Consider the following 13,478-nt stretch of genomic DNA (forward strand, 5'->3'; position numbering starts at 1 on the left):
TTGATCATGTAAAGTCTGATTCAACTGTTTTATTGTCCAAACAATGACAAAATCAACACTGGACCCCACTGACTTTCATTGTATGGACACAAAAATAAAAATTATATATAGGTATTTTACATATAAGTGTGTGTGTGTGTGTGTGTGTGTGTGTGTGTGTATCACGCTCCTGGACACATTATGTTATGTATTCATTCCTCATTTTCTCTGTGCTCAGGTGTGTCTTATCAATTATTCTCATTTACGTTCCCAATATAAGTTGCAGTCAGTATTTGGAAGTCCGGTATCGTCTATGGAATACGTCTGTGTTATCCTGGTGTGTGTGTATTTGCTGTTACCCTGCTGTTGATCACCCGTCTGTGAAGTATTAAAGTCTTCCCCGGTTACGTGTTTCTCTCCCGCACCACACCGTGACAGTATGTGTGTGTGTGTATTTAAATAAAATTTTAAAAATAAAATGTATTTTTAAATTACTTACAATGCATTTAACTGATTAAATATAATATTTGTATATTGTATATTCCAAAAATCTTTGTTTTGTGCTTCACAAAAGAAAAACATTTAAGTTCAGAAAGGCACGTGGATAGGCTATGTAAATGATAACAGAATTTTCACTTTCACTTTAAGAGCTCTACAAAATATACAGATACTGACAAAATATCTGCAATATTATAAATAATTTTAGCAAAATATGTGCCCTTACAAACCCTTACAAAAAAAAAAGTGTGTACTTACCACATCTACCAGTAGGGGCTAACACAGACAAGCTAACTAGCATTATTTCTTCTATGTAAAAAGATTATTTATTTATAAAATATTAATTAATTCCTTTGTTTATTTTGGGTCTCATATATTTTGTCTGAAAAGTCTTCCAGACTTATTTTGAATAAGCTTTATGAGAAAAACTGATAGTAAACACAGGGATAGAAAGTAAAAAAGACAGTAAAAGAGTTCCAGGAACAAAAAAAAAAACCTGTAGTCAGGCTAATCAAACCCCATCATGTCAGTGAAGTGTGTCAATCTTCACATGATGTGCCCTGTATTTACTAAGCATCTGCACACACTGCAGATATAATATGGTCTTCAAATTGACAACATGAAACAAGTGACACCGCAGACATGCACGGCATTACAAAACACTGAATAGAGCTGTGAGGCATAGATCTGCACTGTTCCACCATCAGCACCTAAAACACTTTCTCCTCCATACATAATGCAACACTATTGATTTATGATAGTGCTGTATATTTGGGAGGTAATAGAGCCAAAGTTTGCTCATTCTGACTGCACTGCTGCATTGCCGGACCAAGACTCTCTCTCTTTCTTTCTCTCTCTCTGTGGAACGAGGGTGTGCCGGCACTGTGCCTCACAGATGGACTGACATATTTACATGGGGTTTCCAGCAGGGTGAAACACAGAGACTTGCCCCCAGTTGATCAGACTGAGTTTTACCGAACCTGACATCTACCCCATGCACTGTTCTTGAACTCAATGCACAGCTAGGATCCCTGTACTGCAGGTAACGTAGTATCGCTGATGGGGGGGGGGGTATCCTGCAGCCATGATTACTCACACAAACAAACAAACACACAAAGTGATACAGGATCTCTGTTATGCGCCACTGAGCACAATTCACCTGCCAAACGATCAGTATGTACTCTGTGGCAGATGGAAAGAACTCATAAAAGACAGAAAACAACAACAAACACGCACACACAGGACGTGGTGTGGGCAAAAACCCCTTTGATTTAATATTTACAAAGGCTTTTGAAAGGGCAAGGGATAAAAAACATGAACCTACAGTGCCACTCAGTCATCGTCTGCTTTCAAAGTGTTCACGTTCAACCAGAGAGATAAAATAAAAGCGATAAAGAGCGCACAAGCAATTGCATGCCCTCTTTGATGTGATGGACGATGCTACATGTGCACACACACATAGTAAAAGCGCACATTGATACACATGCTGGAAAATCCATTTCAAGTGTCTAAGCTAGTCTTTAGCTAGTCCAAACAGGCTGACCAGTCACCATGACCACCTTGAGCTTTTTTTTTTTGCTGTTTAATTCTTAAAAACCAGCTTAGACCAGGTAAAACCCATATAAAAAGCATTTTCATGTAGATTTAACTAGCATAACCAGAATTGTCCAGGAGGAACTACTCAGACAATTGTAAAAATCAAAGCAACACGTGTATAGGAAGTCTCTTTGTTTCCCTCCATCACAGCATGCTCATGCAACCTGTTTCTCCCTTGATGCACAAACCCCATTCACAAGCTGTTCAAACAAATGCAAAATACTCTAAAAAGGTCCAGCATTTCTGTACTTACCAATACTTGTATCTTTCTTCTCACACTTTCCCTCTCTCTCCTCCTTGATCCCTGTGATGCTTACGCTCAGCAGCGCCCAGGCAGAATGAGCCTCCACCACACTTAAGCACCCCGTTTCTATGGCAGTCAGAGCAAGCCATTCAGCAAGATATGGCGAAAGGCTGGGGGCAGATCCCTCACTGAGCTCTACACACACTTACAAACAGTCCACACTCCCATAATCCCAGTGGTGTTGCACCACATGGCGCAATACACAACACACAGGGCACAGACCTCTCTATCATGGGGGCAGTTATACATCAGAGATGTAAAACACCAGAGAAACAGCTGTTATCTTAGTAGAATAACAAAGCAGCGGTGGTGCATAAGTTTGGTGCATGCATTATAATGAGGCAACCTCATGAATATCAAACATATTCAGCGAATGCAGGAGATCGATTGAGTTTAGGAAGTGTCAATGGATGAAAAGGGATGATTATGCAGTTTGGACTGATTATAGAGAACCGTGACAGCTGCAAAGACGGATGGACAGAGAACAAGTGTGAGACATGCCACCTTTTAATATTCCAGTGGTTGTATTTCACCCCAGCCTCAGGCTGTCGCGTCCATATAGGTTTTGAACCACACTGCAGTACTATCTTCACCCGAGCTGGAGAGATAGTGGCTCCCTCCTGCCTTGCTCAGTCTAGATTATCATCACCCAAATCAGCTGCATTCAGATGAGCACAGTGCATGAATGAGGAGAGCAGTAAAACCCCGGGACCACTTTCCTCCTGCTGCTATCTTCTGCACCAGGGATGCATCTAGTGTTCCTCAAACTGGAACCATTACAGCAACCCTAAAGAACGAGAGCTATTTTGATTCACATAATGTATGCAACAATACACAAGAGCCCCTGAGTAATTTCAGCAGCACTGTGGTGTAAAACTGCCTTTTCATTTAGTTTTTTTTTTTTACAATTACCAAATTGATTTTCCTTAATTTGTAGCTAAATTTAGAGAGGAAAAAGGTGTCTGCTTAGCCTAAAAGAATTGTTATTGTGAAATCAGGGGATGTCTTCAGTTTTATCTAAAAGGGGAGTTCAGCCACACATGGAAATGACTCTCATTTTTTTCGCACCCATCATTCAGAACCCACTTGATTTCCTTTTTTCAGTGGAACATAGAAAAACACATTTTGAATGTCAAACAGGCCACTTTTATGGAGCATTTGTAACTTTTTTGCAGCTTAAAAGCTTTATTGAATGGAAAATAGTGTGTTCCACTGAAGAAATAAAATCAAATCCAATGAGCAAATGATGAAAGAATTTTAATTTAATGAATGAATTTATTTTAACCAAATTGACTTGCTTTAATTTGTAGCTTAATTTATAGAGGAGAAATGTTCCTTCTTAGCCTAAAAAATATTTTTGTGAAAACAAGGCATGTTTTCAGTTTTATCTAAAAGGATGTTCAGCGGAACATGAAAATGCTCATTATTTTCTCACTCTTGTGTCACTCAAAACCTGCTTGATTTACTATCTTCAGTGGAACATGGAAAATTGTTATGTCTAACAGGTCATTTTTTCATTGCCTTTGGGACTTTTTGTAGCTTGAAAGCCTCATTGCATGGAGAACATATTGTAGCAGCACTATATTTAACCCTTTTTTTGCTACACTGAAGAAAGAAAATCGAATTCTTTTTGGAACAACACGAACTTGAGTAAAATTAATTTATACATGCCAGATGCCTGGAAGCTTGTTTTTTCAAGACAAATGAGATCATGTGTCAATTTGTCAATAAAGACATCAGAATTTTTCATTTTTGACACAATAAAGTTCCCACTTGAGAGGTTCTGCTTTTAAAGCACCTCCAGGGGAAATACAGTGACTGTATCCACAATGTGAGGAAGTTGCGTTCACAAGTCGTGGCTTCAGGGTCAGGAATCACCAGACATGCCATTCATCTTTCTCATGACTCATGAGCCATATATCTTCACCTCAGGTCGTCTTTGGCAGCAAGCATGGCACAGATAGGATAGCACCTGGAAGACTGCTGGGAGATTCAGTGAGAGGTTCAAAGCAAAAGAGGCTGAGGATCGAAGCTTCATGCTTTAGAGAACAACACGATGAACAGCATGTGGAAAAGTAAAATCAAAATCAAAATCCCATTTTCAGATGTTTTGGGAGCACTTTAAGGCCCATTGAAATCAACCAATCCCTTAACAAAGCCATTCAGGCCGGCATTCGCACTTAAAAGGAGGAGAAAAGGTTAAGGATGGACTTGTGAAAATTATCTGAAAAGGGCACTGTGGGGAAAAAAGTGGGCGAAAGGTGATTCAATATAGGACAACCTACATGAGCTGATAAAAGCTATTGTGTCCCTGGAAATCTGTGTCATTGGGCTTCAGACATGTTTGTCTGCAAGCATATTCATGAGCCAATGACTGCCATTGGCAGTTCAATTAATTTCACAGCAAATAAACAACCAAATTAAAGCTCTAATGTGAAAGCACACAATCATTTGAGAGAGCTCCATTTCCCTGATCAAACAAAGCCAGGCAGTTTGATTGTTACAAAAAAGCGAGAACAAGTGCTTTTTAGAGAGGAATAGGGAGGCATTGAAACACAGAGGACAAGGCATAATCCACTGAATCTTAGCTGCTGAATGCAATCCCCCAAAAAAGTGTTTTGCAGTGTTTTTGTTCTCTTGATTTCTTGAGAGAGTGTACTAGTCAGCAGAATTCCATATTGTTCAGCTAATCTACACTAGCTTCTCTGGATTGAAATCCTATCATTCAATATCTTTGGAGTTGCTGGTCTCAGGCAATCACAATCCTATTTTCCTATCACTAATTACAACAGCTTCTCAGGACAAAAACTAGGACATGCCAGTTAAAATGTCTGCTTTGCAATCTCTAAAGATTTTACTATGGCGTATTAGGCAAGACATGCAAGACAGTTTCTTTTTCAAAGTTTAAAAAAAAAAAATGTAGTCACAATTTGAAAAAGTCAGTGCAATATAAAGGTACAACTATAAGATTTAAGAAATATTTCTACAATATATTTGTGAGATACAAAGCTGCAATTCTAAAAAATAGTTGCAAATTTGAGATACAAAGTCAAAATGATTTAAGAAGCAATAATAGCAATAAATTGTTGCAGTGAAATTGCATTTACAAGAACTATACAAGAGATATGAAGATGCAGTAGATATGAAGTTGCAATTATGAGACATAAAGATGCAATTACTACAATTACTAAAAAAATAAGGGTGTGGTATATCAAGACAAATTTACCACAAATAAAGTCACAACTGTGAGATATAATGAAGCAACTGTTAAAAAATTGGGCTCATAATTTCAATACAAAGACGCAATTACAAAAAATTTGACAATTTTAAACCAAAAATATATTTATGAGCTATGAAATAATTTAACAATTGAGAGACAGCAAGACACAATTACAACAAAAATGGCACTACTGTAAAAAATATAAAGACACAATAACTAAAACATAAGGTCAAAATCGTGAGACACAGTTACAGTTTTGAGATGTTAAACCATAATTACAAATGAAAGTCACAGTTGTGACATATGAAATTGCAATTGTGAAATATGAAGTCTCAATTATGAAAAATAAATGATAAGGTACCAATTGTTTTTCATCTGTTAGTTTAGTTACTTTACTCTGAGGCAGAAATGGGCTTCCATAAATAAACAGATATCATTCTTGGCCAATGATGGGAAGAAAAACAATGTTCCCAAGTTTTCCTCAGATGACAGGCAGGACAGAGATCTAATTTTAAAGAAACTATTCATTTTAGACATTCACGTCTAGATGGCTGGAGCAAAATGTTCCCTTCACACAAGCCATCTTTGACTGCTTGTAGCTGTTTAACATGCAGCATGGGTCTCATTTCCCAACCCTTTACTCGCCCCCTCCAGCACCAGTTTTAATAGTTATTGCATTCATTCCATATTTTTTCCATGTACATCACACATTTTCTAATTACATTACATCTACCTTGACCCGCAACTCACACATTTTTTTACGAGGTGGGCCTGCGGTTTGGTGAGGAGTGCACTCCAAACTCAATTCAATCTGCAATGTTATTACAAGAGTGCTTGTGTGGAGAGATAACGGGTTTCTTTTGGACCGCTGTCTATTGTTTGGCTCCACAATATAACAGTTTTGAAGTTTAATGAACTGAAATGGCTCAGTTCGTAAACAGATGAGTAAAGTAGGCTCCAGATATTGTGCTGTCGCTGAACGAGAGGCTTGTTTTTCAAGCAGCAGATAGCCAATGAGGAACATGTCACTGAGATCACACAAAAACATACACTTTTATGTTGTTCCTAATTACATGCCTCGCTGGATTACTTTGCAGTGAAACACAGCCATCTGTGAGAAAATGAATTATTATGTGGATTCTAGATTTGCATGTTGGAATGTCAAGATGTGACCGAAAGGTCTTAAGTTTTCATACATGATTAAAGGCAATCATTGGGTTTTTGTAAATGCCAGGGAGCATGAAATTGTAATAAATGGTACAAAGAGGCGAAGATTATACTATAAGGAGAGTTTATTATAAAAATAAAATCAGAAGCATAACGAATCAACACCTTGAGATGTATCATCTACAGTAGTTTATGTCAACAAGCTACCTTGCATATGCAGCTCTAAAGTACACAAATGACTTTGCATTAAGGAAATAAAATAAGCCTGTCTTTCCAAGTTTCTATTCGCATACCTTTTGACCGTCTGATTGCCTCAGTTAGTAAAAGATCGTTTAGGTAGCCACAAGCAAATTTTCTGATTCATGCGGGATTTAAAGATGCCATGCAATTGCTTGATGAGTAGTTTTCTGTCCCACTGAAACAGAAAGTCTGGGTGAGACACATCTCGTCTTAAAAAAAATTATAAATAAATAGCCAGTATGTTTTAGTTATGTCATAGTCAACCAGTTTTTTAATAGTTTTAGTTTAGCTGTAGTAACACTAATTAGCTGAAAGACAATTTTAAGTGACTTTTAAATTTTAACAACAACAACAACAACAACAACAAAACATATTTCTTGTGCAAGATAATTCACATATGATCTTTTTCTCTTTGTCCCAGATATACCATGATATTATGGTTCTGCTTGTTCACATTATGCCCATAATGTCAGCCCCTGCTGCGATGGGCATAACTGCAGGGTTTAGAGGAGAACACTTTACAAGAAAACACAGCTTCTTCAACTGAGCAGTTTGCAGGAAATAGGGAAGATAATGTCTGCAATGCTTTGTCATTGTTGGAGCAGATGCTCTTGCTGCACAGTAACACCCAGAATGTCTGTTAACACAGCATGACAAAACGAGAGGAAGAGTTTGCTGCCAAACATGCTTCCTCATTTGCATTACACTGACAAGGAACATGTTACACGCCATATAATGTATTTGCAATGATTGATAGGCTCTATACGACATGAATACTAAGTACACAAAACTTAAGTAATTTCTAATGAATTAGTGTCAGAAACTTTCACTGTATATGGTTTAAAGATCCCATGAAATGTAACACTGACAAAGTTCACTTTATGGAGATATTACAATATACTGATGACTCACACTACACAGATTTTGAGCAGTAATCGGATCACCGGAGAGGGATCTCAATAACGTGCAAACAGGGTCTAACTGCTAATGACACATTTTTTCTTCAAAAATGTATATTCTTTGTTAGGCTATAAAAGCAATGGTTTGCTGGCAATTTGGTTTGTAAAGCATGAAGTGTTATTTTCCAATTAGCAATGAGGGTGCTGCAACCTCTCCCCTATCTTCATTAATCTGTCAAAAAATTATCCTGCAGCTTTGGTCATGCAGTTGCAGTAGGTTGACTCTATTATGATTCTGTTATGGGCAGATCAAGAATATCAGGCTTTTGTCTGTGGACACACAAATGGTGCAATGTATTTCTGTTGGGTTTCTCTTCACTCATCACTCTGGGGATGAGGAAACCTTCAGTAGCATTCTGAAAGAGAATGGGGAAGGGATCGTAAAAGATCTTATAACAAGATAATGTTAAAATAATCAGCAATATATTATACACTTATTGGCCACTTTATTATGTACACCTTGCTAGTACCGGGTTGGACCTGCCTTAATTCTTCGTGGAATAGATTCAACAAGGTGTTGTGGTCCATATTGACATGATAGCATCACGCAGTTGCTGCAGATTTGTTGGTTGCACATCCATGATGTGAATCTCCTGTTCCATCACATCCCAAAGCTGCTCTATTTGATTGAGATCTGGTGACTGAGGAGGCCATTTGAGTAAAGTGAGCTCATTGTCATGTTCAAGAAACCAGTCTGAGATGATTTGAGCTTTGTGACATGGTGCATTATCCTACTGGAAGTAGCCATCAGTAAATGGGTACACTGTAGTCATGAAGGGATGGACATGGTCAGCAATAATACTCAGGTCGGCTGTGGTGTTTAAATGATGCTCAGTTGGTACTAATGGGCCCAAACTATGCAGAGAAAATATCCCCCACGCCATTACACCAGCACCACCAGCCTGAACCGTTGAGACCGGGCAGGATGGATTCATGCTTTCATGTTATTTAAGCTGAAATAGAGACTCGTCAGACCAGGAAACATTTTTTAAATCTTCTATTGTCCAAATTTTGGTGAACCTGTGTGAATTTGTAGCCTCTGTTTCCTGTTCTTAGCTGACAGAAGTGGCACCCAGTGTGGTCTTTTGCTGCTGTAGCCCATCTGCTTCAGGATTCGACATGTTGTGTATTCATCTCTAACCAGTCTGTCCATTCTCCTCTGACCTCTGCCATCAACAAGGCATTTTTGTACCACACAGCCATTCACTGGATATTTCCTCTTTTTTGGACCATTCACTGTAAACACTAGAGAAAGTTGCGCGTGAAAATCCCAGTAGATCAGCAGTTTTTGAAATACTCAGTCCAGCCCAATGTATGTCCAAATACAGACTATTCATAAAACAGTAGGCAAAAAGTACATAAATGACCTACTACTTACAGCGAGATTCGTATCAGCATCAGTTGCATCGCTTCACTGCCATTTACAAATCTTCTCCTGTTGCCTCATGGGATAGTGAAGCATCCATCGGATGTGCACTCCAGAACATAGTAGTAGTTAATCTGTACTTTTTCACATAAAGTTTTATGAATATTATTGTGACGAGTGGGGTGGGGCAGAGAGCTGTGGGAACGGAGCGAGGCCAGTGGAGCAAATAATAATGAGTGACACCTGCGCCACTCACCAGGTCTCGAGTCCCACAGAGGAGCTCCGGAAGGATAAAAGGAGGAGTGACAACAGTAAAGGACTCTTGCTTGTGTAATATTTCTTAATTAGATTATATAATACAGAAGCACAAGTTTGGTTGATATACAGTATTTCCTAATAAAATGGCATTATCTGACAATGTGGCCAAGGTAAAGCTTGACATTTTCCCTCAGTTTAACAGACAAGGCTGAAGCCTGTCCCAGACTAAAATGTAAGTCTGAGCTGTTTCAGCTAAAAGAAACTTGCAAGCTTGGGCCCCAACAACACACACACACACAAACACACACACACACACACACACACACACACACACACACACACACACACACACACACACACACACACACACACACACACACACACACACACACACTCATACACACTCATCTACCACAGCAACAATTACCCGGGAGTTAGAAAGACACATAATAATCATGTAAATTAGCCAGTGCTGTTGGACTTGTCGTAGCATCTATTTGCCTCCGTTAACACCAGTGCAGCAAAAGTCTATTATCTTCTCGAGCCAAAATGGCTCCTGGCCAATTTGTGGGAAAAAGACTGTTTTTTCTATAAAAGACTCGATGAGACACATATGAATTATTGAAAATGCATTTAGAGCAAAACTCTAAAGCACAACAAACAAAGTGGCTTATTTTGCACTTATGCTTTTTTCTCCACCTGCAATGCAAAACTTTCCTCATCCTTTCAAAGAATGCAGCAGTCTAACGAATAATCATCTGCTACAAATGGCCTCTGCAGGGAGTCTGGCTTAATAAAGCCATGATGGGATTGTGAAAATGAGATACAATCTAATTAGAGCTGATGTGGAAATCTGACACATTACATGTGATCCAGCATCCATCATTTCAATAGGTTTGCATGTGGACAAGGACAACTGTGAGGGCATCAGTCTGTCTTCCAGTTTAACAGCACTTCAAAATCATAGTGGTGAGAGTTGTTTTTTTCTCCACTGTGCGTTTCTCATCTTTAGACATCTGTTGACTGTTAATGGGATTGTACAGGGCTTTCCATCCATCATCCAAAGCCGCACTGTGTCCTACCATCCCTGAACAGCATCTGTGCTTCAGTACCCAAACCCATGAAGGTTTTCACGCTGGAATACTTTCAAACTAACCTGGAGCCGTGTAGTATTTAATAAAGTGTCCTTGCAAACACAGAAATTTGTTTTTTCATTTCTGTCAGAATGTTTCGATTTTGCATCCGCCAGAGTTTGCCAGAGATTAGAAATCACAGACGCACATGTTGAATGCCTCAGTCAATGACGAGGCTCATGACATTTGAAGACACTGAAAATTGGTTTGTTTACGGAATCGCAATGATTTGGCAGACAGCAAAAAAGACAGGAAGAAACACTGCAAAATGATAAACAAATATTGTACAAAAAACATTTTGTCATTGAGACATGTAAAATCATCACCTTCTTGCGCAGTTATCTCACAATGTAAGATTTTCCATGCAGATTGCTCCTAGCAGAACATTTCCTCTCACTTTCAAAACACAGCAAGCTGCTTGACATTTCCCTCTGAAGGAAACCCGACACTTGGTTTTAAATCTGCCCAACAATGTAAGAAAAGAGCCTCTATTCAGCTTTTATCTGTGATTCACAGTGATGGTCCGATAACATACCGTGGCATTTAGTGCCCCCATGGCTAAGCCATGGATGCCAATGGTGGGCTGGAGGGCCTTCGATTTGCCTAGTGAGGTTAATACAAAGTGACAAGATTTTTGTCTACATTCACTTGACACATTTCTTCCAAGCAGGGGTCTGTCAACACATCGACATGGCAGAATGGCATACACAAAACCAGCCAAAAATACCTCCAGTCTGGCTGCAAGCAAATTGACTGAACAGAACAAATAATATAAGAGACCTTCAAAAAGCCCTTATATGTAAGTCTCTCCTCAATTAATTTGTACTTTTTAACTAAAATACATTATAGAATACATTTAAATATGCAATATACAAAAGATTTAAAGCAACCATTTTAGATAATAATTTAAAAATGTATACAAATTTTTTTATACTTTTTTGTTATACTATATACACTATAACTTATTTATTTTTAAATGTTTTTTTTTTGATGCAATTATTATTGCATTATTGATCTGAATGCAAAAATTTTACTTTTGAAGCTTGTGTGCATGTTTTCAGTGCTTATAAATATAACAAACATTGAAAACAGCCATTATACATTAGCTTTAAATGTATATGAATAAAACAATTCAACCTAATTTAATGTTTGATTTAATTAATGATTGGTTTTAATGCAATGTTTTAAAAATATATAAACAAAAATATGAATAATAAAAAATATGAATAATAAAAGATTAATAATATGATTTTTCAAACAATTGTTTTCTTATAAATGTAGCATGGTTACTTTTAATGCAATGCATTTCAAAAAGTTACTGCACTTTCATCTTCAATGATTTCATAGATGTGCACATTAATTACAACTATCCAAACCCCCATATGTCAATGAAAATTTAAATAATTTTAATTTAAATGCATTTAAATGATCAAAAAAGGGAATTTATTTATGCTTTAACAAATCTATGGGACCCCAACTAAAATGTTGAATCTATGCCTGCTACTTAAAACAAAAAGGGTTTCAGATAAGGCTTCCACACATGATCAAATGTTTTATGATCAAACATCTGATAAAAGCATGAACAGTAATTTTTCTGTCACAATGCATAAGCACTGTGGCAAATACAAATTATTTTTTATCTCTTGGGGACACTTAAACAGTTATTGCCAAAGTCATTATCTTAACAGTATCGTCTAATAGGCATCTCTGTCTGGCATTGCTGGCAGTTCTGGACTTAAATAATTGTTCCCACTACAACCCCCACACAGGAACGCAGTCAAGCCGTGAGTGATGCTATCCAGAGAGTAGGTCATTTTTAACTTGATTCCAGACTGGCTCTGTTTCACAGTTTCTGAGCCAAAATAAGAGTACTTCTGATTAAAATTAGATTCTCATTCAGAAAAACACCATCAATAAAAACACAATCTGCTCTACAGTACAAGCAGCAGAACCATAACTCTAAAGGAAAAGACTGGTCATTACCCGTATCCTTGTGGTTGTACTCTTGATTGGACTTGAGAAAGAGGAACTCCTCACAGGTGTTGTGGTCCAGCCGCGGGCTGCCCTGTGTACAGAGGTCAACTATGAGAGACACTGCCCTCTGACAGATCATGTCATGCCCCTTTCCGGCAGCAGTCATGCTCCCTGACGCATCCTCGGCGTTACTGGCTCCTCCAGCGGGATCCGAACACACCCCCTCTCACCCACAGCGCCGCTGAAGCACCCACATGAACGCAAGTTTCTCCTGCTGCTGATTCTTATTGTTCCTCAAGAATGTGTGTGTGTGTGCCAGTTTTTATTTGTGCATTTATGTGGGTGTATCATACACATGTGTGTGCAGTGCTTAATGATTCACTAACGCCCCCAGGTATTCCAGAGATGGCGTTATTGCATCACATTTAATCTCAAGATCCACAAATGAAATGCACCAAATAAGTCCAGTGGTGCAGAAGGGAGGCTGTGATTATACAGCGCTGAGCATCTGCCTCCTTCAGCCCCTCTTTGCTCTCCCACACCAATTCCTGTGTCCTGTAATGAAAAGCCTCTCATTATGACCATTGGGCTTGTTTTTCTCAGGTCGATGTTTCCCTCAGCGCTGCCTCCTCCTCCTCAAAGCCTGTCCTCAGAGATCAGAGCCCTGTGTGCATATGTGAGAGCAGAGGGAATAGTGTGTGTGCTTGTGTATGTACCATTTGTGTCCCTGCCGATGTGATATATAGAGATTTTAATATGTTCAGAGCACTCAGTCAACAGCCGT

At 38.5% G+C, this 13,478-nt stretch overlaps 1 protein-coding gene across 1 annotated transcript in view; it reads right to left on the reverse strand.

Moving 5' to 3' along the window:
* The window catches only part of LOC132129038 (synaptotagmin-6-like), a 49,224-nt gene extending 36,267 nt beyond the window's left edge, over nt 1–12,957 (reverse strand). The window contains exon 1 of the mRNA XM_059540452.1: nt 12,704–12,957. Coding sequence (XP_059396435.1) covers nt 12,704–12,860 — 157 coding nt within the window. The 5' untranslated portion in view covers nt 12,861–12,957. The remainder of the gene's footprint in view (nt 1–12,703) is intronic.
* Between the last annotated feature and the right edge of the window lie 521 nt (nt 12,958–13,478).

Source organism: Carassius carassius, chromosome 46 (assembly GCF_963082965.1).
Source record: "Carassius carassius chromosome 46, fCarCar2.1, whole genome shotgun sequence".
NCBI lineage: Eukaryota > Metazoa > Chordata > Actinopteri > Cypriniformes > Cyprinidae > Carassius > Carassius carassius.